At 51.1% G+C, this 25,258-nt stretch overlaps 13 protein-coding genes across 15 annotated transcripts; 7 read left to right on the forward strand and 6 right to left on the reverse strand.

Annotated features, from left to right (window-relative positions):
• Window positions 1-123: 123 nt before the first annotated feature.
• On the reverse strand, window positions 124-2,181 carry PPTG_06584 (hypothetical protein; the record flags this gene model as incomplete). Its single annotated transcript, XM_008900629.1, has 1 exon — window positions 124-2,181. One exon carries the CDS (start codon window positions 2,179-2,181, stop codon window positions 124-126), a length of 2,058 nt encoding a protein of 685 aa, XP_008898877.1.
• Window positions 2,182-2,594: 413 nt separating this feature from the next.
• On the reverse strand, window positions 2,595-4,838 carry PPTG_06585 (hypothetical protein; the record flags this gene model as incomplete). The annotated part of the gene is made up of 1 exon (XM_008900630.1): window positions 2,595-4,838. One exon carries the CDS (start codon window positions 4,836-4,838, stop codon window positions 2,808-2,810), a length of 2,031 nt encoding a protein of 676 aa, XP_008898878.1. The 3' UTR covers window positions 2,595-2,807.
• Window positions 4,839-5,023: 185 nt separating this feature from the next.
• Window positions 5,024-7,241, reverse strand: PPTG_06586 (hypothetical protein). Its single transcript, XM_008900631.1, has one exon. The coding sequence runs from the start codon at window positions 7,183-7,185 to the stop codon at window positions 5,098-5,100; it is 2,088 nt and encodes a 695-aa protein (XP_008898879.1). The 5' UTR covers window positions 7,186-7,241; the 3' UTR covers window positions 5,024-5,097.
• A 1,071-nt stretch (window positions 7,242-8,312) lies between these two features.
• On the forward strand, window positions 8,313-11,249 carry PPTG_06587 (hypothetical protein). Its single transcript, XM_008900632.1, has one exon. The coding sequence runs from the start codon at window positions 9,125-9,127 to the stop codon at window positions 11,156-11,158; it is 2,034 nt and encodes a 677-aa protein (XP_008898880.1). The 5' UTR covers window positions 8,313-9,124; the 3' UTR covers window positions 11,159-11,249.
• A 637-nt stretch (window positions 11,250-11,886) lies between these two features.
• Window positions 11,887-12,354, forward strand: PPTG_06588 (hypothetical protein; the record flags this gene model as incomplete). The annotated part of the gene is made up of 1 exon (XM_008900633.1): window positions 11,887-12,354. One exon carries the CDS (start codon window positions 11,887-11,889, stop codon window positions 12,352-12,354), a length of 468 nt encoding a protein of 155 aa, XP_008898881.1.
• Window positions 12,355-12,627: 273 nt separating this feature from the next.
• On the forward strand, window positions 12,628-13,257 carry PPTG_06589 (hypothetical protein; the record flags this gene model as incomplete). Its single annotated transcript, XM_008900634.1, has 4 exons — window positions 12,628-12,675; window positions 12,765-12,842; window positions 12,922-13,065; window positions 13,129-13,257. The coding sequence occupies 4 exons, from the start codon at window positions 12,628-12,630 to the stop codon at window positions 13,255-13,257; spliced, it is 399 nt and encodes a 132-aa protein (XP_008898882.1).
• A 7-nt stretch (window positions 13,258-13,264) lies between these two features.
• On the reverse strand, window positions 13,265-13,893 carry PPTG_06590 (hypothetical protein). The gene has a single exon (XM_008900635.1). The coding sequence runs from the start codon at window positions 13,791-13,793 to the stop codon at window positions 13,341-13,343; it is 453 nt and encodes a 150-aa protein (XP_008898883.1). The 5' UTR covers window positions 13,794-13,893; the 3' UTR covers window positions 13,265-13,340.
• A 173-nt stretch (window positions 13,894-14,066) lies between these two features.
• On the forward strand, window positions 14,067-14,986 carry PPTG_06591. Of its 2 annotated transcripts, XM_008900636.1 has the most exons (4): window positions 14,067-14,192; window positions 14,267-14,357; window positions 14,445-14,717; window positions 14,794-14,986. In XM_008900636.1, exons 1-4 carry the CDS (start codon window positions 14,115-14,117, stop codon window positions 14,874-14,876), a joined length of 525 nt encoding a protein of 174 aa, XP_008898884.1. In that variant the 5' UTR covers window positions 14,067-14,114; the 3' UTR covers window positions 14,877-14,986. The 2 variants fall into 2 exon arrangements, with proteins under 2 accessions (XP_008898884.1, XP_008898885.1); XM_008900637.1 differs by lacking the exon at window positions 14,794-14,986 and having other exon boundaries at window positions 14,445-14,792.
• PPTG_06592 (hypothetical protein) lies at window positions 14,901-16,451 on the reverse strand. Its single transcript, XM_008900638.1, has one exon. It carries the CDS (start codon window positions 16,422-16,424, stop codon window positions 15,066-15,068), a length of 1,359 nt encoding a protein of 452 aa, XP_008898886.1. The 5' UTR covers window positions 16,425-16,451; the 3' UTR covers window positions 14,901-15,065.
• An 869-nt stretch (window positions 16,452-17,320) lies between these two features.
• On the forward strand, window positions 17,321-19,171 carry PPTG_06593 (hypothetical protein; the record flags this gene model as incomplete). Its single annotated transcript, XM_008900639.1, has 1 exon — window positions 17,321-19,171. One exon carries the CDS (start codon window positions 17,321-17,323, stop codon window positions 19,169-19,171), a length of 1,851 nt encoding a protein of 616 aa, XP_008898887.1.
• A 130-nt stretch (window positions 19,172-19,301) lies between these two features.
• Window positions 19,302-21,021, forward strand: PPTG_06594. Of its 2 annotated transcripts, XM_008900640.1 has the most exons (3): window positions 19,302-19,323; window positions 19,470-20,724; window positions 20,786-21,021. In XM_008900640.1, the coding sequence occupies exons 1-3, from the start codon at window positions 19,306-19,308 to the stop codon at window positions 20,899-20,901; spliced, it is 1,389 nt and encodes a 462-aa protein (XP_008898888.1). In that variant the 5' UTR covers window positions 19,302-19,305; the 3' UTR covers window positions 20,902-21,021. The 2 variants fall into 2 exon arrangements, with proteins under 2 accessions (XP_008898888.1, XP_008898889.1); XM_008900641.1 differs by having other exon boundaries at window positions 19,470-21,021.
• A 59-nt stretch (window positions 21,022-21,080) lies between these two features.
• On the forward strand, window positions 21,081-21,786 carry PPTG_06595 (hypothetical protein). The gene is made up of 2 exons (XM_008900642.1): window positions 21,081-21,552; window positions 21,627-21,786. The coding sequence occupies exons 1-2, from the start codon at window positions 21,199-21,201 to the stop codon at window positions 21,678-21,680; spliced, it is 408 nt and encodes a 135-aa protein (XP_008898890.1). The 5' UTR covers window positions 21,081-21,198; the 3' UTR covers window positions 21,681-21,786.
• Window positions 21,772-24,562, reverse strand: PPTG_06596 (hypothetical protein). The gene is made up of 2 exons (XM_008900643.1): window positions 24,169-24,562; window positions 21,772-24,094 (listed from the first exon to the last, which is right to left on the reverse strand). Exons 1-2 carry the CDS (start codon window positions 24,515-24,517, stop codon window positions 22,086-22,088), a joined length of 2,358 nt encoding a protein of 785 aa, XP_008898891.1. The 5' UTR covers window positions 24,518-24,562; the 3' UTR covers window positions 21,772-22,085.
• Window positions 24,563-25,258: the final 696 nt, after the last annotated feature.

Consider the following 25,258-nt stretch of genomic DNA (forward strand, 5'->3'; position numbering starts at 1 on the left):
AAATATTTCTAAATTACCACACGATAGTTTTCATTGAAAAATATACTTGAAATATCTTTCATGTTTAGCTGAAAATGAAAATGTCGAAGTTGAAGCGAAAGGAAATGCCTCGCTAGCTCCGCCCTACGCAGTGATCACGCGCACACCGGCCGTCGACACGCGCTCCGCCGACAAAATGTCTGGCTGTGTGATGAACATCATGTTGCGCGGCACATTCATCGAGCGCGACAACCACTCGATCATCGCCGGACAGAACTCACCTTGCACCGACACGAAATCCACTCGGATCTTCGGGTACATGCTGTCAAACAACGCAGCCATCTCACGGAACGCTGTGAGCACCGGTGCATCGGCCTCTTCGTCCGTGAACACGTGCACAATGCGCAGCGTGTGGGTCTGTTCGTTACGACGCACGTAGATGATGGCCTTGTTGATAATAGTCAGGTCGGGCACCTTGCAGAAGAAGACAATGGGAGCGTTGCGGATGCTCACAATAGTACGTGCAATAGTGCGTCCTCCACGCGCACCAGTGTGCTCCACTTCAGGTGTTCCATCCTCCACCATACCGACGATAATCTCCTTCCCCATTCGAGACGGCGCTACGCTCTGCAAAAACACCAGAACAACGCGAAGGATCGTGACGCGCTCGAACATGACGAAGATCACGAGCATCACGACGATGAAGTAGATAGCAAAGTACATGAGTACGGACGGATCGCCCAATAGGTTCGCGAAAATGCCCACCACGACAAGTAGGAACCCGACGATAACGACCGACCACGACGCGTGGATATCTCGAGGAATCTCGGAACGCTTGCCTTTGAGCAGCATACAGGCGCATGAAAACATTGCCATCAGACCGAGGAACGCGTACGTGTAGACCCCGTTGACAGTAGAGGCATCCGCATTCAAGATCAACACAAGACTGGATGCCAGTAGGAAGTAAATGCCGATGATGTTGTGGTTGGTGCCGCGCAGTTTGTTCTTGTTGGCCAGGAATGCCGGCAACACTCTGTCGCTTGATAAACGTTGAACGAGACCACAGATACCGACGTACGACGTCAATACAGCACCGCACAGGACAACGAAAGCATCCACGCAAACCCACGTCTCGAACCAGCTCCCCACAGCCACATGCCCCACCTTTGCCAGCAAGGCATCGCCGTGTGCGTAGATGCCGTCGTCACCTCCTAACGGGAGCACAGCCAGAATCCCAGTCCCTAAGCCAATGTTGAAAAAAGTGACGAGTGCCCACATGTTGCGCAGAGTCTTCCGGAAGACACCCGGAGCCTGTTCCTCGACGTAGTTCGACGACGACTCAAACCCCGTGATACCCAACATGGAAGCACCAAATCCGAAGAAAATGGACGTGAACACGTTGCCATCGAGCATGGAACCCGCGAAATCCACCTCGGGTAACTCGGAGTGCATGTTGTCGCTGAAGACATGAGGATGTTGAACACCGTAGACTATGCACGACACGAAGAGGATACTGAGCACGATGATATGGTGCAGGAAAATGACCACAGCCACGCGTGAGCTTTCGGCTGTACCCAAAGCGGACAGGAGAGCAAAAGCTCCGAGTAGGATGATCGTACATCCGACGATAGGGATCTCCACCTGGTTGTTGAGGTAGCGCACACCCGACGTCGCGGAAACCACACCCGTCGCCAGGTAGGATAAAATACTCAGACACGCTGCGAGGGCTGCCGTGCGCTTGGACGTCGTGTTAAGTAGTGCGTTGTAAGTACCTCCGTTCATAGGTATAGCGGTGACGACTTCTTCGTAGATGAAACGGAACGAGAACAGCACGGCCGACACCATGATCAGAGGAATGGGCATGAGTTTGCCGGATTTCGCGGCCACCGACGACGCCGAGTACAGCACGCTGGACAGGATATCGTTGCCGCAGATGGCGGTCGCGGGAAGTTCCCCGAGAAACGTGCGAGGCTTGTCGAGCTCGACTTGGATGTCGGCGAGCTCCACTTCAGGAACCAGTACATGCTCCGATGTACCGAATCCCGGGAACTGCCACGTCGGGCCCTTGGGGCCTTTGTCAACCACTTCGATCTCGATCTTGCGCCGTCGAAGGTTTAAGGCTTGCGAACTGGGCGAAGAAGCACGCCGGTAGAACGGCGACGGTGCCAATAAGGCCCCGTTGTTGTTGGTCTCTTGATTCATGAGGTTGACTTGAGGTAGCGTAAACGAAAGCGAGTTGCAGTCGAGTGCTTGATCAGGACAAAGAGAGAATGAAATGCGATGGCGGCGTCCCCGGCCCAGAGAGAGATAAGCTCTTCCCCAATTAAGATTTCGCGTGTTGATATAGCTACTGGATCGACTGCTGTTGTGGTTTGGTTGGCTCGAACGTGGCCTAGAACTGTTTGAGAATTGCCATTTGATAGCTCAAAATCTGGTCGGCGGTGAAGGGGTCTCCGATATTTTTACTTTTGAGACGGTGGCAGCGTCCAATTTCCCCCAACATAACATCACTTAGCCGACATGCTGTTGTGTGAGGCCTCAGCATCAGCCAGCGGGAGCTGATGTATTGGTAGGGGTGATTGGGTTAGAAGGGGGGGGGATAACATGGAGGTTTTGCATGAGCATTGATGTCTATTGTAGTGGTAAGGTGACCTTCTATTGATAGGTGAATTTATGTTTATCCTATGCATTGGTGTCTATTGTACCAGTAGCCCGACTTGTTTCGTTTTCGCAACAAGTGGGTATTTGCTGACAACTCACAACGGTTCAAGCAACAGCGTGGCAACCGAATGAGATGATCATAGACATTCAAAAGAGAAGTTGTTAAATTATTCCGTAATGACGCGGACTCCAACGGATGACACGCGCTCAGCCGACACCATATCGGGCTGCGTGATGAACATCATGCTGCGCGGCACGTCCATCTTCTTCGACAGCCACTCGATCGTCGCGGGGTTGAAATCACCTTGAACCGATACGAAGTCGATGCGGATCTTCGGGTACATGCTGTCGAACAGCATCGCCAAGTTGCGGAACGATTCCAGCACGGAGGCATCGCTCTCTTCGTCCGAGAACACGTGCACGATACGGAGTGTGTGCGTCTGCTCATTGCGACGCACGTACACGATCACCTTGTTAATGATCGTCAAGTCTGGGCGCTTGCAGAAGAAGATGATGGGAGCACTGCGGATACTCGTGATGGCTCGAGCGATCGTGCGACCTCCGCGAGCTCCCGTGTGCTCCACCTCTGGGGTGTCACGCGTGCGGAAATAGTTGACAGCAGTTTCCTTCGCGTACTGTGACGGCGCCGTCTTCTTCATGAGTGCCAACAGACAGCGTAGAATCGTGACGCGCTCGAACATGATGAACATGACAAGAGCCACGACGATGAAGTACAATGCAAAGTACATCAACACCGACGGGTCTCCGAGCAGGTTGGCGAAAATCGCCACCACCACCATAACCAATCCCAGCACCAGTGTAGACCACGGCGCAATGACATCGCGTGGGATCTCAGGTCGCTTCGCCTTGAGTAGCATAGCAGCACTCGCAAAGAGCGCCATCAAACCCAGGAATGCGTATGTGTACACACCGTTCATGATCGTGGAGTCGGTGTTGAGAATCAGCACGAGACTCGCCGACAACAGGAAGAATGCGGCAATGACGTAGTGGTTCGTGCCGCGCAACTGGTTGGTCTTGGCCAGGAAACTCGGCAACACCCGGTCCGTTGCAAGTCGACGCACCAATCCACAGATACCAACGTAAGAGGTCAGAACGGAACCCGAGAGCACGATGAATGCGTCCACGCTGACCCAGGTACTGAACCAGCTTCCGAGAGCCACCTCAGCGGCCTTCGACAGCAATGCGTCTTTACTTGCGTAGATACCACCGTCACCGCCAAGCGGAAGAACCGCAAGGATACCGATCCCTAGAGAGATGTTGAAGATGGTGGTGGGTAAAGCAGCATTTCGTAGAGTTTTACGGAATACACCCGATGCCTGTTCCTCGACGTAGTTGGACGATGACTCAAAACCGGTTATGCCAAGCATAGCAGCTCCAAAGCCAAAGAACACGGCAGTGAATGCGCTGCCGTCCAACATCTTCCCAGCGATAATTACGTCAGGAAATTCTGTTTGCATATTTTCGCGAAAGACGGTCGGGTTCTGAATACCGTATATCACACATGAGATCGCTAATATAGACAGCACAACAATGTGGTGGAGGAAGATGGCGAGTGCAGCACGAGAATTTGCCACAATGCCAAGAAGTGCCAAGAGACCAAAAGCCAGCAGAATCGCGATTGTACAGGCCACGATCGGGATATTTACTTGTGTAGAGAGGTAATTAACGGCTGAGATGGCGGCTACAGTTGCCGTGGCCACGTACGATAAAATACCCAAACAAGCAGCGACTGTAGCAATGGGCTTCGATGTGGTGTTCAGTAACGCGTTGTATGTACCTCCGTTCATGGGGATGGCAGTGATCACCTCAGCGTACATGAGCTTGTATAATTGTACCACAATGGACACCATGAGAAGCGGCACGGGGGTGAGTTTTCCAGACTTGGCAGCTACATTGGATACGGAGTAGAGTACACTGCCCAGAAAGTCGTTGCCGATGATAGCAGTAGCTAGCCACTCGGATAGAAGCGTACGGGACTGGGAAAGCTGAATATTGGCAAGATCCGTAGCAGGTATGTACAACCTCTGGGAGGAACCAAAACCTGGAAATTCCCACGTTGGTCCTCTTGATGCATTTTCCACCACTTCTATCTCAATCTTGCGACGCCTGAAAGTTGCAACACCAGCAACAGTGTTTGTCTGTGATTGACTCGAAACAAGTTCCTGGTAATCGCCCATGGCAAAACTTGAAATGGAATGAGTTCGATCGTGGTGCTGTTGCCTCAAAATGTCACCCAGATCTGAAAATCCAGCGACTGGAATAGAGCGCCGTCTCAGTCAAGCAAAATACACGTATTTTAAATTACTTCTTAGCATCTTTTCCAACAAAACATTCTGTAACTTCAGAAAATGAGAGGACCATAATAAAAATCCGAACAAAAAAAGAAAAACTATTACTTCAAAAGTAATTGTATTCACATGATACTCAATACTTGAATCATGCCGTGATGACACGCACGCCGGCCGTCGATACACGCTCGGCCGAGATCAAATCGGGTTGCGTGATAAACATCATGTTGCGTGGCACATTCATCGAGCGCGACAACCACTCGATCATCGCCGGACAGAACTCACCTTGCACCGACACGAAGTCCACTCGGATCTTCGGGTACATGCTGTCAAACAACGCAGCCATCTCACGGAACGCTGTGAGCACCGGTGCATCGGCCTCTTCGTCCGTGAACACGTGCACAATGCGCAGCGTGTGGGTCTGTTCGTTACGACGCACGTAGATGATGGCCTTGTTGATAATAGTCAGGTCGGGCACCTTGCAGAAGAAGACAATGGGAGCGTTGCGTATGCTCACAATAGTGCGTGCAATAGTGCGTCCTCCACGCGCACCAGTGTGCTCCACTTCCGAGTTGCCAGTTGTCAAACCGACTGCAGCCGCCTTGCCATATCGAGACGGCGCCATCTTCTTGAGCATAACCAGCATGCAACGCAAAATGGTCACGCGCTCGAACATGATGAACATGGCGAACATGACGACGATGAAGTAGATGGCGAAGTACATGAGCACCGACGGATCGCCCAGCAAGTTGGCGAAAATGGCAACAACAACCAGGATAAAGCCGATGATAACCGCAGCCCACGGAGCGTGGATGTCACGCGGGATCTCGGAGCGTTTGCCCTTCAGCAACATGCAGGCGCACGAAAACATGGCCATCAGACCCAGGAACGCGTACGTGTACACTCCGTTCACCGTAGTGGCATCAGCGTTCAGAATGAGCACGAGACTCGACGAGAGCAAGAAGTAGATGCCGATAATGTAGTGGTTTGTGCCACGCAGCTTGTTGGTTTTGGCCAGGAAGGCCGGCAGCACACGGTCGGTTGATAGACGACGCACAAGACCGCAGATACCGACGTAGGACGTCAGGACTGCACCGGACAGGACAACAAAGGCGTCCACACAGATCCACGACTCGAACCAGCTCCCCACAGACTCACGCCCGACCATGGCCAATAGATCATCGGAACTATCGTAGATGCCACCTTTACCTTCGAGCGGCAACACGGCGAGGATGCCGGTGCCTAGACCGACGTTGAAGAACGTGACGAGCGCCCACATGTTGCGTAGAGTTTGACGGAAGACGCCGGGCTTTTGCTCCTCAACGTAGTTGGAAGAGGACTCAAAGCCAGTGATACCAAGCATGGAAGCTCCAAAACCGAAGAAAATGGCCGTGAAAACGTTGCCGTCCAGCATGGAGCCCGCGAAATCCACCTCCGGGTAGCCGGCGTGCATGTTGTCACGGAAAATATGAGGGTGGTTGATGCCGTAGACGACGCAGGACACGAAGAGGATGAGGAGCACGACGATGTGGTGCAGAAAGATGACGACGGCAACACGTGAGCTCTCGGTGATCCCGATCACTGCCAAAACCGCAAACGCTCCGAGCAGAATGATGGTCGATCCGACAATAGGAATGTCGATCTGGTTGTTCAGATAGCGAACACCTGAAGTTGCCGAGACGACACCCGTTGCAATGTACGAAAGGATACTGAGGCAGGCGGCCACTGCAGCCGTGCGCTTCGATGTCGTGTTCAAGAGCGCGTTGTAGGTACCGCCATTCATAGGGATGGCAGTGACCACTTCTTCATAAATGAAGCGGAAGAAGAAGAGCACAGTGGAGACCATGAGGAGAGGGATGGGCATGAGTTTGCCGGCCTTGGCAGCCACCGACGACGCCGAGTAGAGAACGCTGGACAGAATGTCATTGCCCGAGATGGAAGTGGCTGGCAATTGGCCCAGCAACTTCTTGGGTTGGTCCAGTTCCTCCTGGATCTCGGTCAGTTCGCCTTGCGGCACTTGCACGTGCTCCGAGGAGCCAGAGCCCGGGAATTGCCACGTCGGGCCCTTGCGAGCACCTTCGACGATCTCAATCTCGATTTTGCGGCGACGAAGGTTCAAAGCCCGCGAACTGGCGCCGGAGCTCGGGACGCGGGGTGACAAAACCTCCATGTAGGCTGCCGATGGCACCTGGAGGTTGCCAGTGGTGCTTCCGCCTTCTCCAGCGCTAGAGACCATTGCGACTTGGACTGGGACACTTAACACGGGACGTTTCAACTGCCTCGGACGTGGCGAAAAGCGGAATGCAAAACTTTTGCGCTTGAGTGGCAAGTGCAGCGCGCTTGGAATCGCGATATATGGCCATTTGTATGGGTCACTTCAATATCCAAGTCAAGTTGGCGCTTCATTCAGAGTAAGGGACAGGCTATCGTGATGTCCACTGTCCTTGTATCTATACTAATTTTGCGCTTCGTGGTGTGGGTCATCCCTCCCGCCATATTTTGCATTGAGATTCCTGCATCTTCAGGGCTTTGAGGCGGGCGGTTTAACGGATCCGTGGCATTTGTGGTGCCATGACATCCGTCCCGCTTGCCACAAGAGACCTGACATTTGAAACAGAGACCGCACCACATGATCAAAGCTGAAGAACGAGGCGCTGAAATCGGACGGCAATTGCTTCGGTTCGGACGACATGCATGCAAGATGGCGCTGTGGGATGCTCGGGTTCCAGATGGGCTTTAAACAGTGGGAGAATGTCGAGATATGTATGTGTAAACAAAACCTTTTATCACTGGTATATTGGCCCATAATTTTGACCAACGCTTGCTCGGATCGGGTTGGTAAACTACGTAGTGTGCGCTGGCTGGTAGCTAACATAGTTAACTCTACTATTTTTAAGACTATCCAAGTAATGAACAGCGGACTTCCACAATTGATCCTGTCGATGTAAAATCTTTCCACCAATGTTCGACAAATGCTCGCTAAAGTTGACCACAATCTATCGAGTTTCCCGGAATTCTACACGACGGAGAAAGTTCGCTGCACTGTCATTGTTCTTGATTTTCTTGCTAAAACCGAGATTCATTTTGTTCTTTGGGGTGATGGTTCTGTAAAACTGCGGCCATTTCTTGACAGTTTTTTTTTACGGTTAGTAAATCTTCTGGACGTGAAAATGTTTGTGAAACATAACATACGTACATTGACATTTGTCAAAGAGCAGACGATAGAAATGCGGGCAAACGATCCATGGGTTCGCCCAATCTCACTTGACATTTCGTTTGTCAAAAAAACGGACTGCAAAACGCCTCGTCACATGCGAAAAAAATCCAGCGCCTAGTCGCGCGCCAATGTGATTGCAGCTTCGGACAGGACTCACCCACCGTCCAGCAATCTCGGGATCTCAAGAAGCAATTGCCCCGGGCAATGTGCTGATCGTAGACGTAGGTGCAACTCAACTTCTTGCTATCCAGCGGACCAGTTCTGCTCGAGTCGCTGGTCTTTTGCGGATCCGAGCCGGACCAAAGTGGATCCCAGATAGGACAAACCAACGGCAAACCATTGGTTTTGAAAACTAAAAAAAAAAGGTGTCGTTCAGACGGTGTTTTGTATGTTTGTAGACAAGCACAGCCCGTGCAAGAAAAAAAAAATTGCTGGCGGCAAGCAATTCGACTAAGAGAAGCTTCCCGCAGTGCAAAGGCGCAATGCGGGACACACTGCAGGGTGCTTCGTGTACAGGTCTCATCGCCAATCTTCTCTTTCGAGCAGATGGAGTGACAACCAACGATGACAACTGTTTCTTGAAAAATGAAAACTTTTGGCTGCCGTTGCACCTCGAATTCGGCGTCTCGAATCCCCTTTCGCGAACGGGAGAGCCTACTCTCTCCTTTGCAGACACCCAAAACGCTGATCCAGAAGATTGTCACCAATTGGTAGTGCCAGAGGGAAGGGAGGGATGACCCGTCTTGATCTTTCCACTCTGTTTCTCGTCGGGGCCTAACGGGGATTGGCGACAATAGTACTGAGCATTTTTCTGAGTACGGTAGTATGTATAGAAGGATAATGCTACGCCTACATCGTAGATTTTATCATTTGAAAACACCTTTCAGTTCTGCACTATTCCTCATTTTGCGGAGTCGGTCTCAAGTCAAGTTCTATCACCTCACCAGCCAAGTTATCCATGGAGTCGAGCAGCTACCTCGAAGTTGCGTCGCCGGTGCCTGTCATGGGAAGTGGACTCAACGTCCGTCGTCGCAAGATTGAGATTGAAGTGGAGGAAGGTGCAGCACGGGGTCCTACCTGGCAATTTCCCCGTTCCGGCACCTCTCAGCACGTACACGTGCCGGAATCCGAACTCGCCGAGATCCAACACCAATTGGACCAACCACGCAAACTGTTGTCTGAATGGCCTGCCACCGCTATCAGTGGCAACGACATTCTGGGCAGTGTGCTGTATGCAGCTGCGTCGGTGGTTGCCAGGGCCGGCAAACTCATGCCCGTCTCGCTGCTCATGGTGGCGATCGTGCTCTACTTTTTCCGGTTTATCTACGAAGAGGTGGTCACCGCTATCCCCATGAACGGAGGTACCTACAACGCCCTATTGAACACCACGTCGAAGCGTGCAGCGGCCGTGGCTGCCTGTCTGAGTATCTTGTCGTACGTGGCCACGGGTGTGGTCTCAGCTACGTCAGGCGTTCACTACCTAGACACGCAAGTGGATATCCCCATTGTGGCCTGCACCATCGCGCTCTTGTTCGCGTTCGCACTGCTGGCTCTTGTGGGCATCGCTGAAAACTCCCGTGTCGCCCTTGTCATCTTTCTGCACCACATCGTGGTACTGAGCATTCTGGTGGTGTCCTGTGCGGTGCACGGTATCAAAAACCCGGACATTTTCCGTGATAACATGAACGCCGACTTCCCCGAGGTGGACTTTGCCGGAACGATGTTGGACGGCAATGCGTTCACTGCCGTGTTCTTCGGTTTCGGTGCTGCCATGCTGGGTATCACCGGCTTTGAGTCATCGTCCAACTACGTCGAGGAACAAGCCCCCGGTGTGTTCCGCAAGACGCTGCGCAACATGTGGGCGTTGGCCTCATTCTTCAACGTTTGCCTTGGAGTCGGCATCCTTGCGGTTCTTCCGCTTGGCGGTGACGGTGGTATCTACGCAAGTAAAGACGCATTGCTGTCGAAGGCCGCTGAGGTGGCTCTCGGAAGCTGGTTCAGTACCTGGGTCAGCGTGGACGCATTCATCGTGCTCTCGGGTTCCGTTCTGACCTCTTACGTTGGTATCTGTGGATTGGTGCGTCGACTTGCAACGGACCGGGTGTTGCCGAGTTTCCTGGCCAAGACCAACCAGTTGCGCGGCACGAACCACTACATCATTGCCGCATTCTTCCTGTTGTCGGCGAGTCTCGTGCTGATTCTCAACGCTGACTCCACGATCATGAACGGTGTGTACACATACGCATTCCTGGGTTTGATGGCGCTCTTTGCGAGTGCTGCTATGCTACTCAAGGCGAAGCGACCTGAGATCCCACGCGATGTCATTGCGCCGTGGTCTACACTGGTGCTGGGATTGATTATGGTGGTGGTGGCGATTTTCGCCAACCTGCTCGGAGATCCGTCGGTGTTGATGTACTTTGCATTGTACTTCATCGTCGTGGCTCTTGTCATGTTCATCATGTTCGAGCGCGTCACGATTCTGCGCTGTCTGTTGGCACTCATGAAGAAGACGGCGCCGTCACAGTACGCGAAGGAAACTGCTGTCAACTATTTCCGCACGCGTGACACCCCAGAGGTGGAGCACACGGGAGCTCGCGGAGGTCGCACGATCGCTCGAGCCATCACGAGTATCCGCAGTGCTCCCATCATCTTCTTCTGCAAGCGCCCAGACTTGACAATCATTAACAAGGTGATCGTGTACGTGCGTCGCAATGAGCAGACGCACACACTCCGTATCGTGCACGTGTTCTCGGACGAAGAGAGCGACGCCCCCATGCTGGAATCGTTCCGCAACTTGGCGATGCTGTTCGACAGCATGTACCCGAAGATCCGCATCGACTTCGTATCGGTTCAAGGTGATTTCAACCCCGCGACGATCGAGTGGCTGTCGAAGAAGATGGATGTGCCGCGCAACATGATGTTCATCACGCAGCCCGATATGGTGTCGGCTGAGCGCGTGTCATCCGTTGGAGTCCGCGTCATTACAGCATGATAACGTGCTTGCTTGACTATGTCAGGTTCTTTTGCATGGTTTCCCACCTTCTAAAGTCTGAAATGAATATCTACATTTTTTTTTAAAACAATGCTGTCAGTTTTTCTTTTCAGTACCACAACGAGAAAGGTTCGTGCTCGACTACGTCCATTAGTGCAGCTTGACTGGATCTTCAGATCTTACATCTCTGCCAAACTCTTTTATCGCCTCGTACTAAGAGCATCCTGCTGCGGACGAAAATTTCGGGCGCGTAAGATTGAGATCTAAGCGATGGAAGCATCCACCAGCAGTTTTCAAGATTTCCATACCTGATTCGGTACTCGCCAACGTTCAGCTTGCTCAACCGCCAGCTTAATGCGCTGCTATCATCGGCAGCGATTGCTTGGAGAGCGTTCTTGCTCCGTTTTCAGCAAGGCCAAAAAACTTAACGCACCGCTTCTCGTGGTGTACAGGATAACACAAATAAAACCAAGGTGACCGCGGTCTCCCTGATGCCGCTGGTACCATCGCAGCCATGCCTACACTGGTTCGGACGCTGCCTACTTGAGTATTTTATCGTACTTGGCCATAGGCACTGCCATGGCCCCACATTTTTCACTTCAACTTGCTTTTTCTGAAACAAATACAACTAAACTGTAAAATTTAGGAATGATCTTGCAAAATTCCCTTTTTAGTGCTCATTTCGGAGGTGCGAGTTATTTCTCGCTGGCAGCAGCTACTTGCCTGTCATGGGCGTCACGAGGCGAGCACTGGGACCCGAGGTCAAGTCGCTGCAGTACTTTTTGAACCGCACAGCTGTGCTGAAGCAGTACCGCGAGTTCCTGCGCACCACGAAGCCGCTGGCCGCCGACGTGCGGCTGGACGTACGGCGCCAAATCCGCGCAGGCTTCGAAGCCTGCCGCTACGAGGAGGACGAGCGGCGCGTGAGTATGTTGCTGCGCCTGGCACGCGATCAACTCAAGATGGTAAGCGACCTGGTGGACACGGCACAGGCACAGCAGCGCAGCGAACGTGACTGGAAGAAAGGAGACTGGACCTCGGCCAAGGCAGTGGACACAACAAACTCGTGGATGGACGCACCGTCAGAGGATAAGGACGGCTCAGAGGATGTAAAAGGCCGCGTGGGCACTGGGTGGCCCTGGAAGAGCGGCAAAGGCACAGACAAACTCGACCTCGAAGGAATTAAGCGACGTTGACAGGAAGCAGATGCTGTTGTGGCAATTTTGACGTCATAAGATAAAACTGATGCTAGACTTTTGCATGGATAGATAGAGAATACGCAATAGAGCTAACTAGAGACGGCAAGATGCTTGTAAGAGCACCCGTGCTTCGCAAGAAGGAGCTCATTACGAGGCGTACAATATAACATGCTAGAGTACCTGTTCATACCAATGATGCGAAAATGACAGGGATATTATTTTGGAGACGCACCGCAATCTGGAGGAAAAGCAAGACGAAGACCGTCGATCATGGCGTCGTCTCCGGTGCATTCCAGCGGCCAGGCGGCTATTCTCAAGGTGGAATTGCGGCGAAATGCCTTGCCAAGACGATATTAATCTACCCTCAACATATAGCTGATAATTTCTGCGGTGTTGTTGCGTTACAGCACACGAACATCATACTAAACAGAACGTTCACAACTGCGCCTGTGATGCCCTCGCTGAACGAGAATCTGCTGCAAAGGGTAGCATGAAGAAGCTGTAGGTTGCAACGCGCCGTCAATGTATCAACTAATTGGCGCGTATGATTGTGCTAATTATCAGGACGTGTTTGACTACGATTTCAACCGCGAGCGCATCTTCCTGGAGATCGCGGAGGCGGAGATCGCCGCTATGCGCAAGGCAGAGGAAGAAGAGAAGGCGGTTGCAACTGAGAGGGATGAGTCGGACGACGAACTCGCACGACAGGTAGCATGGAGGGCTTGTTTCACGTAATATCGTTTCCTGGGGACTAACAAGCCGTCCATGCAGAGCGCGAAGATGTCGTTGTCGAGCAGCATGAGCAGCACGGGCCACCAGGACAATACACCAACGAAGCCTCGCAGTACCAGTGAAGAGGATGTAGCAGCTGCCATCTCGGCTTCTCTCCGCGAATATTAACGTCAATGTAGACCATGCCATTCTTTTTCAATTAACGCAATGTAGTGGTATTCATCAATTAACGGAAGGTTCGCCATGTGCAGTTAGCGCACGGGGTTACTGGGGTGCATCATGTTGTAGGCGAGCCAGTAAAGACGACCGTAGTTGACGTACAGCTCCTCTCCGGGGTGAATGTCTCGCATCGCAACGACATCGGCCTTAGTGTCCTCCGGGCGCTTCACGAAGTGGACGTTGAAGCCCCCGCGATGTCCTCTGCAGTCGTTGATGTACCGCGCCAGGACGTCAGGACAGTTTAAAGCGTCCACGTAGACACCGCCGCCGAGCTTCATGAGGTATGACTTGTCCTTTTGCTTCCAGGCTACTTCATTCGGCACCACAACTCCCGAGTACTCGCAGATGGTAGACCCTTGAGCATGGAACTTGGTGGCGAATAGCCCTTTGCCAGCTCCCGGAATGTTGGAGTCCCGCACTTCTAAGCCATTGTCGGCAAAAGGCAGAAGGTAATACGATCGAGGCACACACAACTCGTCGTCCATCGATGGTAGGTCCTGCCACGTACTCAAGTGTCCAACTTTTCGCCAAGTTGCGCGTGCACTTGAGGCCAATTAAGTTGCTTTTCGCCAAGTTGCGAGCGTTAGAGCGTTTTCCACTCCCAAAACGGGCTGGTTAGAGCATCCTTAATGCTCTATTTTTGAGCCAACGTTGCCGGATTAGACCCAAAGTTGCCGAACTTGCGGCAAAGTTGCCGAAACTCTCCCTATTTGCAGCGGTACTACCGGTAGGTGTGGTTTACAATTGGTACAATGTACCAAACACCCCATTATTGAGATCGTCATCCACCGACCAAGAAAGTCGCCATGACTTCGACGCGCAAGTTTTGCTGCGATGACTTGTTCCGCTTCAACAATGTCAACCTGGACGTGCTAACGGAGACCGTGAGTCTTTTGCCCACATTTTGGTGCCTCTTGTACCTCCATACGCTGTGTATTGACCGAGTTCTGCCTTGTAGTACAACATGTCCTTCTACCTTCAGTATCTGTCCAAGTGGCCGGATTATTTCTTAGTGCAGGAGGACCCGAACAACACCATCATGGGCTACAGTACGTTGCGCTATCCACTCTAGTCTGTCATATCTTCGCAGCGAATTTTTAAGCGCTAAACCACGTTCTACTCGCTCTACTCTGCAGTCATGGGCAAGGCCGAAGGCCAAGGCACCAACTGGCACGGACACGTGACGGCGGTGACTGTGGCCCCGGAGTTCCGTCGTCTCGGACTAGCCAAGAATCTCATGGACTACCTGGAGAACGTGTCGGTAGAACTCTACGACGCGTACTTCGTGGACCTGTTCGTGCGTGTCTCCAACTCGCTGGCTATCGGGATGTACGAGAAGTTCGGTTACTCGGTCTATAGACGCGTTCTCGGGTACTATTCCAGTGCAGACGACGGGGAAGATGCCTTTGGTACGGTATTTCTAAGGTGTGCTATTGTACAAGAGCGTATGTGTTAACTGTAGCTGGTGTTTTAATTGCTGTTCAGATATGAGGAAGGCGCTGCCTCGAGACGTCCACAAGAAGTCGATCATACCATTGCCGCATCCGATCACCCCAGATCAATTGTAGGGGGTCTTCTCTTGTGAAGGACAATTTTTTTTTCTTTTTTAAGAAAATGTGTTGTTTTACATGGTGATCTTTTTTTTTTTATCATCATGGTAACGCAAAGGGTGCAATAGATTAATTGATTGTGTTGTTTCTCTCTCTTGAGTTTCTGGTACAGCGACTACATGTGACGTATATGACACGAACTATTGTTCATTCTCGCTCTTGAGCTTTGACGACAAACGCACTGGGCGCGTGGACGATCGGGTCGTTCTCTTTACGTTGAGGCAGTTTGGGTGGAAGACCGCGAGGCCGTCGCATCGCTCCGAGAGGCAGCAGCTTCCGTCGCGTCTTGTCCGTCCCAACGACCAGCTCTTGAATCTCTTCTGAAGGCATCGACGAGGATCGGTTGTAGATGGTGAACCCCACTTTGGCAGAAGCGTTTATCGGAGAGGACACCAACGCCGTCATTGCACCTTGTGGAGGAGGAGGTGGAGGCATACTCGGTCGCCTTCGTACAGCCTTCCTCTCGACCTGCTGACCCTCAGAGCTCACTCTATCGCTTCGTGTTCTTCTCAACTCCGGCTTTTCCTTCGACGCATCCCACAAGGAATTGTTCGCATTGCTGATAACCTGACGGATAGCGTCGTACAAGTATCGACCATTTGCCTTCAAGATAGCGTCCTGGAACCAGTCGGACTGTACTCGGACTACGATTTGCTTAAATCGCTCTTCCTCTTTGCTTAAATCGGAGTCTGCTTCGTCGTTCTCGATCTCCATAGTGCCAGCGTGTGCCAGGATTTCACGAAGCACGACGCCACCCACGCGCCTTTCCTCTGCTAATCGCTCGTTAATTCGAACCACGAACTCCATGGCAACCGGTTCCTTGTTGTTAGTCTGTGGCTTTTGACTAGGCGAGAACTCATCGTAAGTGTGAAGTTTTATATTCTGCAGACCACTGAGGTCGCCCCTCCTGTCCTTGGCCATCAAGTCACTCTCTCCGTACTTTGAAATGGCTGCCGACACCATCAGGAGGTCCAGAACCTCTTGCTGAGTGTCTTTACTACTCCCGATACACCGCAGTACTTTAGGACTCACAATATAGTTGACCCACGCGTCCAAATGTTCGCGAGAGAAGGCGCTTCTCGCTTGAATCTCCATGGCCATTTCCGGTTCAAAGCTCTTGAAAAAGTTGCGGAATCGGACGTACCGCTCCTCGCTGATACGACGAATAACCTTGGCTCGCTGGACACTGAAGGCGTCGACGTCGTGTAGTGCGAAGGTGGTTTTATCGTGACGATGGCTGCTAGTTGACGCGTCACTGATAGAGCGTACGGACCGCATAGATCCGTCGATAGTAGAGCGAAGTTCACCGACGTCGTCCGTCTCCGAACGCGACGCTAGCGTTGACCGTCGACCCATGGGCATCACTGGTCTCCACACCACAGGAGCATGCGCCAGGTCCGACGCTAGTGACGAATTCCCACCGAGTGTATGTCGACGATGAAGCGGAGGTCGGATACCCGTGAAGACTTCGTCATCGTCTCCGATAATCTTCACCGAGTCCGCCATGATGGCTAATGAGCGCTTCACCTCGCACCTTTCGTTCTGACCGACGACGCACGCCACGGTGGACTTTGGGCCACCTGTTGAGCGTCTTATCGCAGCCCTCCCGCTGCCTATCCGCTCGCCAAATTGGCTTCTGACCATGCACTTCCAGCTGGTCAGCATCGCACAGCCGCTTTCGAGGACCCGAAAGCTCGAAAGCTGGCGATCCGTTGCAGTGCTCGACCGACGGTGGCCGTACAACCGATATGCAGGTGGCTCGATCACACACGAAGCTGTGTGGCAACGTGAAGGCATGAAAGGCGACTCGTAACGACACAGGAATCAAATAACAAGCTACCGAAATTTGGTTTCTTGATTATTAATGTTAGTGTTAGTGCAAAATGTACGGAGACGGTTGTCTGACTCTGGAATGCAAGTATACAGATGTAAGATGGTGGTTTGACAAGTTTCTTTTGTGTTCACCCTGTCAAGTTGACAGGAGAGCCGTCGCATTCATGGATGCACTCCGTGCTGAATCTTGTCCACAGATCCTCACAACCCTCTTGCTCAAATCCAGCAGTCGTCGACGAAGTTGTGATGAAACTCGAGGTGGCCATGAACAACTCGCTTTTCGACACTCAAGACTCGTTTTCGACACTCAAGTGAACGTTCGATGCAATGAAGTGGCGATGCCACACCAGAATCGCCCAAACGCGTAGTCTTAGGACGGCTCGTCACATCCAAATTTGCTCACGTTTCGACACTATTTGATGACTCTACTTTTTTTTAAAAGTATTTTGTTTTGTTTTAGTGCTTCTTGATCTTCCTATTTCGGGATGAAAACTCTGCTTCATTGTGCCCCGAGCTCAAGCCGGTGCGTTTTGAAGCACACTTTCGTCTGTTGAAGCCTTCCTTCGACCATGACAAGCCCAAGCATTTGCCACTACGGCACCTTGGCGCGTTTGTATGTCGAAGAAGATGAGTGGGCCGAAGATGAGGAAATTAGCAAAGGTTGTTTCAAGACGAACAAGAAGTCTCCATACCGAGCTGACAAGGATTTACTGCTTGCATTGGGAGATTCTCACCTTTTCGTTCTTCGTCGAAAACAACAAAGAACCCGATCGTGTGTCTGTATGTCCCCACCAGAACTCACACTCGAGAGCAGCACACAACAACGACTCGCAAGCGAATTCCAGTGTCCTCACCTGCAGTCGTACGATGACTACGAACAGTGGGCGGCAATGGAGTATTCAGCTATTGTTCAGGTGCAACTCACCTTCAAAACGACTAATGAATCGGGTAAAGGTGGCAGTTTAGCAGCACGAACGAAAGATTTGGTCGTGGTGGTGAAAGACGGAAGCAAATTGTGGATCGAATTCGAGCACAATTTGGGTCGAGGTGCCTTCTTGGACGCTCTTATGGCAGCTTCAGCCCCGCACGTGACGCTCGACTTGGACTACGCCGATATTGGCAAACCCGTTCAAGCCGAAATAGCTGCTGAAACATCATCGAAAGACGTTGAAACACCTGTTTCACCACGGATGGTGTTTGAATTCCAGCGAGCAGCGTCTCGCTTGGCCGTGATGCTCGCACTGGAGATCGATGCTGACGATCTCGATGTGGCACTGTACGGCGAGACAGAGCATGGGACTGCAGTGATCTCGCAGAACCTTTCCAGTGTTTATACCGGGCCTGACCAACCTGCTCTAAGTTTTAACTTCCGACGTGAGGCTTTACGTAAAGCCATAGACATTAGAGTACAACTGGCATTGCAGCTCTCTAGTGACGTGGAACTGGACAACCCACAATGCCATTTCTTACTTGGAACGGCTATGGAGCTATCGCGTGTCTTGGATGAACCAGATTTGCATGCACTAACGTGGCTGGTTAGTGGTTTTATTAACCTTCAGCGAGCACTATTGTCCACACCACCTACCTCAACAAAGCTGGCTCAGTCGCAACTGGAACATGCGATCAAGATCTCTCGTGAACACTCGTTAAGACTACAGTTAGCGCTGTCGTTAGCGTGTTACGGTGATCTACATCGTTTAAGCACGCAGGATATCCCTGCTGCAAGAGTGGTGCTCATTGAGGCAGCGAGGTTGATGCCGACAAACGCTCTGGACGTTTCCAGTAAGATGCAGCTTCATGACAAGATCCATCGCCTTGGAATCGCCTTATCACCACGAAATGAACGTGAAACACAGGATAAAAATGTGATCGATTTGTGGAAAGCACTATCGACTGCTATGTCGACACCAAACCAATATTCTCAAAACTCGCTACTGCGTCCTGTGACCAAAAGCAGCACAGAGCGGACGCGCGATTGTTTAGTTGAAATATTCATTGCTACAAGTGTTGGAACCACGACTGGACCAGTGCGGCTTCTACGTGTGTATTTTACCGAGCAATCGACGTTCGAGTGGTTAAAACACGAGACCAATCAGCGTTTAAACGCCATCCCAATGTTTGAGCTCGCGGAAGACGAAGAAGAGTCAATGACCACTGAAGTTGTCGGGTTTTACGACTCTGTGAAGAAGAATCAATCCATGATCTCCTGGGACTCTCGAATCCTCGATGTTGTCCGTGTTGACTGGCACAGTCTTCGTGCGGTAGTGCGTCAAACGGTGAAAGATGAACCAAACGTACCGGAGTCGCCACCCCAACGTACGATGTTACCGACACGACCACCGGTTGAGGTGAGATGCTCGAAATGCCGCAAGCAGATGCAGTTAAGAGAAGTGGAGGCACACTCGGAATCGTGCAAGTAGGAAGGGTTAACCTTTCTTTTGGTAATAATCTAATGTAATTTTTTAAAATGAACGTTAATAATGCCAAAATTACAGTTAGTCGTGAAAATTTGGCTTTGATTTATGTTTTGTACACCATATTCACATTTGTCAAAATGGCGCCAACGTCCATGGTACGTCTCGCGCCACCAGATCCTTCGCTACGCGCGGCTCTCCTGCATCTTCTAGAGCCAGCCACTCGATAGCCATCATCTCATCTGGTATCTAACACACTTGGCCGCATTCTTGTGTCTGTGGCCGCCTTCATTTCTCTCTGCAGATCCCGCGCCACTCCGTCGAGTACACACCAACATACCAGCGCTTTGTGCTGAAGCAAAAGTCGTACGCACAGCAGTTCTCGCACATCTACGTGAGTCGGTTGCAGCAGCTACGCGATGTGGTGAGTGTCCAGGTCCAGGAGCACACGGCCGGCCAAATCCCGGTGTTGGCCAAGGTCATTGATCTCAAGGCCGACGGCCAAGAGTGTGTACTCATCGGCACGCTGCTCAAGGTGTTGGAGGCCAAGCCAGACCTATTCGACGCGCTTACGAGTGAGTCGGGCGTTAATCCCATCGAAACAATCGATCGGCCACTGGCCACCAAGGAGGACGAGCTATTACTCGAGGATGAGAGTGGCCGAGTACAGCTAGTAGGCAACATCGACGTGGCCAGAATTGTCACGGGCGTAGTACTTGGTGTCCGTGGCCGTGTGGCCCGCGACGGGCCAGGTGGCCACTTCCACGTTGAGGAGGTATATCTACCGTCGTTCCCGCCTCAGCATCCCTTGCCAGAACGACAGGAGAGTGAGTACGTGGCCCTGGTTTCGGGCCTAAACATCGGTCGCAACAAAGACAGCCGGCCGCTACGGAATCACGTCCTGGTGGACTATTTGGCCGGCCGACTGGGCGATGAAAAGGAGCGAGAATTTGTGTCAAAAATTGTCAGAACCATCGTGGTAGGCAACGTAATTGAAGCCTCTGGTAGTGACGAAGTTCAGGTACCGACGATTATACGCAAGACGGCCGAGGAGTTGGCCCTGGAGGGCGAACCATTGAAGAACGCTGACGAGCTGGTGTCGACGTTGGCCGCGGCCATGTGCGTGGATCTCATGCCCGGAGCGTCGGACCCCAGTAACTACACGCTGCCCCAGCAAAGTTTCCATCCGTGTTTGTTCCCGCGCAGCTCGCACTTCAAGTCGTTCCGATGTGTCACGAACCCATATGAGGCTCAGGTTGGTGGCGTTCAGCTGTTCGGAGATGCTGGCCAGCCTCTGCATAGTATGCTTCAGTGCACACTTCCCAAGAGTGATGACGAAGACGAGAATATGGCAACAGAGGAAGAGAAAGAACAGCAAGAACAGGAGCGTGCACTAGACTACCTTCAGCGGTGTGTTGAGTGGCGTCACGCAGCTCCTACTGCTCCCGACATCTTGGCCTGCTTCCCCATGGCCAACGAGGACCCGTTCATCCTTGAAACCTGCCCGCATGTGTATTTTTCAGGCAACCAGCCGCGATTCAGCACACGTCTCGTTAAAGGTATGATAATTACTGTAATTGCATGCGCTAACTAATCTCTAACTTTAATTGTTTTGAACAGGAGGTAAAGATCAGCAAGTTCGACTTATTACGGTGCCTTCATTCTCCGAGACGTCTACTATCGTTATCGTAGACCTCAAAGATCTCTCTTGCTTTCCCATTACCATTGGGGCATGAACGATAGAAAACACCTTAACGAGACTGTAAGTTGCCAATGAGCTAGGACCTGAATAAAACTTACGAGGTGTAAGAAACTGAATAAAACTTACGAGGTGTAGGAAACACTTGACGTGCCACGGAGCTTCGATCCTTATCTATGACTGGTCAAGCATTCTCCACTAAGTTTCTCTGTAACGCGTTCGTTATCTTTTTATTTTACAACATATGGTCCAAAAACTTAACAGCTTTTGGATCTCGATTTTTTTTTAAAGAAATTATTTCCCCTTTGGTATCGATCTGCACACATTAACCAACATGCCCACTCCTGAGGAACTTCTGGCTGTTGAGCGCATCTCGGCCGAGGACTTGGCTACTGCTCTGCGCTCCGATCGTGAACGTCCAGTGGTTGTTGACGTGCGCAACGAGGATTACGAGTTGTTAGGACACATCAAGGATGCAGAGCACCTCCCCTCAGATACGTTCAAGGAGGATGCCGACGTGGACGCTTTGGTCGCCAAATATGGCAGCAAACGAGATGTTGTATTTCACTGTGGTCGCAGCAACACAAGAGGCCCTACGTGTGCGCTACGCTTCATCGAGCGTGCAGAGGCAGCTGGTGTCAAGACGCACGTTCGGGTACTTGCCGGGGGGTTCACTGACTTTGCTCAGGTGCGCTTACAAAGTGGTCAATTTTTTTTTACAGAAAACGTCTAGTAATAGTTAATGATGTCGTGCTGATTCAGAAATACGCTGGCTCCGCGGATCTCGTGACGTCTCCCACGCAGGCAAAAGAGTAAGGTGACGATATCGTTGACATGGCCATATTTTTTTTTACGTTGCCATAGCAACAACAGAATTATCGTAACCATATCAACAATCACTTTCATTCGTCCAACACAAGAATTCCAATCAGTGGTTAAACTTGTTTTTTGTAAGTTAGACAGCGGGCAACAATAATGATTGCATTGCAGTGTCTACAACAACGACAAGTACGCAGAAATGTGCGTATACATTCCTCGCTCTTCAAAACCAAAAAAATGAATTTCCACTACAAACACGAACAAGGATACGTACTTTGAACAATCACTAGCCCATAGACTTGGACCTCACGCGGTTGAGTGCAAGTAGTTTCCTCCAAGCTTCACATCCTTTTTACATGATCGTGAATGCTAGCTCATACCGATCAAAGCTCGCTAAACTCCTTACTTGGGGTTATGCTTGAGCAGCCACAGTCCCCAGTTGACTGAGAAATCTCCAAAAGCCTCCACAGAACCCAACGGGTGCGAGTCTTCAGGGTACCACAAGAGCTGGGTAGGCACACCATAACTTGAAATGGTGGCACGATACTCCAGACCTTGGTTAGGCGGCACACGTTTATCCTTCCCACCCAGTCCAAAGAGAGAAGGAGTCGTGACCTTACTGAGATCATTGCTGACAGGCGAGTGTTGCCAGAGTTTACTGAGGATTGCCAGACGCGCTTCTGGACTCAACGGTGGCAATTCATCCTTTGTGTTCTGCAGCTTCTGAGACGTGTGAATGGCCTCGAACCGCTGAATTCCAGTACACGCAAGACCCCAGTCCTGAATATCCGACGTGTAGAACACGCTGGACATGTTGGTTACCGGGTTACGTGTAACCATGGACTTGTAGAAACCCGGGAACTGCGCAATGAGGTGCGTAACAAGAAAGCCACCGTGGCTACCACCAGAGCAATGCACACGGGTCTTATCCAGCGACAAACCCAGTCTCGAGTTCTTCTCCAACAGATAACACAGTGCATAGTGGCAGTCGTACACATCTTGTGTACCCACTTTTCCGATCAAAGACTCCAACGCCTTGATACCGAAACCGGTACTGCCTCGGTAGTTGACGGTAACGACAGCGAAACCCAATGCAGCCCAGAAATCGCACATGCTTCGGTACATGACAGGCGAGTTACCGTGCGGTCCACCATGTAGTTCCAAAATGACGGGATAGCCGTCAGCAGGTGGGGTACTATTCGGTAACATGACTGTAGCTTCGTAGTCACTCGAGCTTGAAGTGGATGGAAGAAGTAGATCTTTCAATACTGACGGTGTTTCTGGTAATTTCTTCTCTGCAGCGGGGATGTCGGACACAGACGCCGGGATAGAGTAGACTTCCCAGCGTTTAATATACTGCGTGGCTCCCTGTTGATCATCGATGCTGATTGGAGGATTCAGATACTTTCCAGTCGCTGGATCAATGTGCACGAGGTAGACACTAGCAGGACGTGTAGGAGATGACACCATGACTAGATAATAGTCACCATTGCGGTCTAGTATGGACTCAACGGCAACTCCAGAGCCTTCGACGTATTCCGGAGAGATCAGAGTCTTCGTGGCTACCTCGACGTATTTCCATACGACACGAGAGCCCACTTGAGTCACCACTAAAATGTATTTACCGTCAGTAGACCACGCGTTTTTTCGCAACGAACCAATGAAAAGGCCGTTAAACGCCTGGGTGACATCAAGTTCAGACGCATCCGGTTCATCCTTGATGGGAATAACCGTCGACGTCTGCTTGGTATTCCAGTCCATGACGCACAAGAAGCTGCAGGTTCCATGAGTGGCAACGTCTCGCGTCGCAAGGAAGGCCAATTGGTTGCCATCCGGTGAGAAGCGTGGGCTTCTCATCGTACCAATCTCCTTACTCTCTTCATCACTGGGGATCAATTCCAGCTTCTTCACCACATTTTTGGTCTGGTCTTCTTTGTTCAGTACAACGTGGTAGAGCGTAATGGGTCGGTTGTAGCAGTAAATTATGCCCAATCGCTTGGGATTGTTGGTCTCGGTAGCTGCAAACACCAGTTCGTTGTCTCCAGGCACAAAAGCCACGTCAGCACAGGTCAAATTCTCCGGCACATTTTTCACCTCGTCAATTTTTCCAGTCGCCAAGGTGGCGAGGAAGATGGATGCTGTCTTCTTGCCCTCGTATTGTTCACCCCAGTCGTCGACATACTCGAATTTCGACCCAGGAAGTGGCGATTTGGACTCTTTTTCTTTTTCTTTCTTGTTGTTTATGTTCTCCCAGAATGCTGGAGACTCGGTTATCTTCTTCTCCGCTAGGTAGGCGATGGTTTTCTCATCGTTCGACCAGGCGATACCTCCTTCTCGTTCACCCAAGTAGATGGCTCCATGTAGCGTCTTAGGGGCCTTGAATGACGACACCAGCTTGTTGGCCTCGAATACTGTCCATACCATGCATTAGCGCAGTAGTTAATATCTTCAAATATGTAGAAAAATTACATTAGAAGAAAAATACCGCAGAAAACTCCTTCGGGTGCGCCATCGCCCTTCGATTTCTCGAGTTTCAGAGTCACCACGCGCTTGCCAGAGGGTGAAACACTCATGTAGTCGCTGGACCAACCAGTGGGGAAACCCGTGTCGAGCACCTTTGGCTGCGTCTGAGTGAGCGAGCCCACGTGATGGCGGGTCTGGAATTTGTGCGTCACATTATTGACCAGATCTGTCTTGTCCCAAATCAACTGCAGAGAAGCCGAGTCGGACGTCGCATCCACGGAGAGATAACCGCCCACGAGGGACTTGGAGCTGCCCACCACTTCGGTGAACAGCTCGGTAACGCGCTGGTGCTCGGGGGCGTCGGTAGTCATGATGTAGGGAGGAATCAGTACTGACAGATTGCGTGGGCCAATCAGAGATCAGATATCTTTGAAGTTACGTAAAAAGACCAAAGTCAGGAACTTCAGGAATTTTTAACATGAGTTTTCTCGTATGATCAATGGAAAACTTGCACTTTTCGTAGGCCCACCACTGTTTGCAGCTCTCATCATTTTAACCCCCTTGATCGCAACTTCTCCGGGATTAATAATTGCTAAACTTATTTAAATACAGAATAAAAGATACTTAAAGATTGTATGGATGTGTGCAAATGCTAAGTCTACTAGGGATCGGGTTTAATGGTAATGCAAACTTTGGCTAACCGTACCTGGGTACGATTTAAATCATTGGTATGAAGACAGGGGTTCATATCATCGGCATTTTGTATGATAACTCTGATCCCAATACGGTTTAATTTTTGCATTAGGCTGTTATCATTTAAAGGCTCACGGTAGTATATCAATATCATATCAACCTATTGATACGTCTATTGATACCAGGTGAATGATTACTCTTCACCACCATCAAGACATCGATTTGCAGTCTTTGGTAATCCCGCCAATTTGCCTTCCTTAGACACAGTTTTTCTGCTCGTTCGTCATCAAGTTGAGTGCGCAGTTCGTTTACCACGTAGCCATTTTGGCTAAGAAACCTCTCTTGAATAGCTGTAGAGAGAGGTTTGGCCACGTACCTTCTAGCTAGAAGAGCAACAGCAGGAAATTCTTTGCTACCCC

Source organism: Phytophthora parasitica, assembly GCF_000247585.1.
Source record: "Phytophthora parasitica INRA-310 unplaced genomic scaffold supercont2.10, whole genome shotgun sequence".
In the NCBI taxonomy this organism is placed as follows: domain Eukaryota; phylum Oomycota; class Peronosporomycetes; order Peronosporales; family Peronosporaceae; genus Phytophthora; species Phytophthora nicotianae.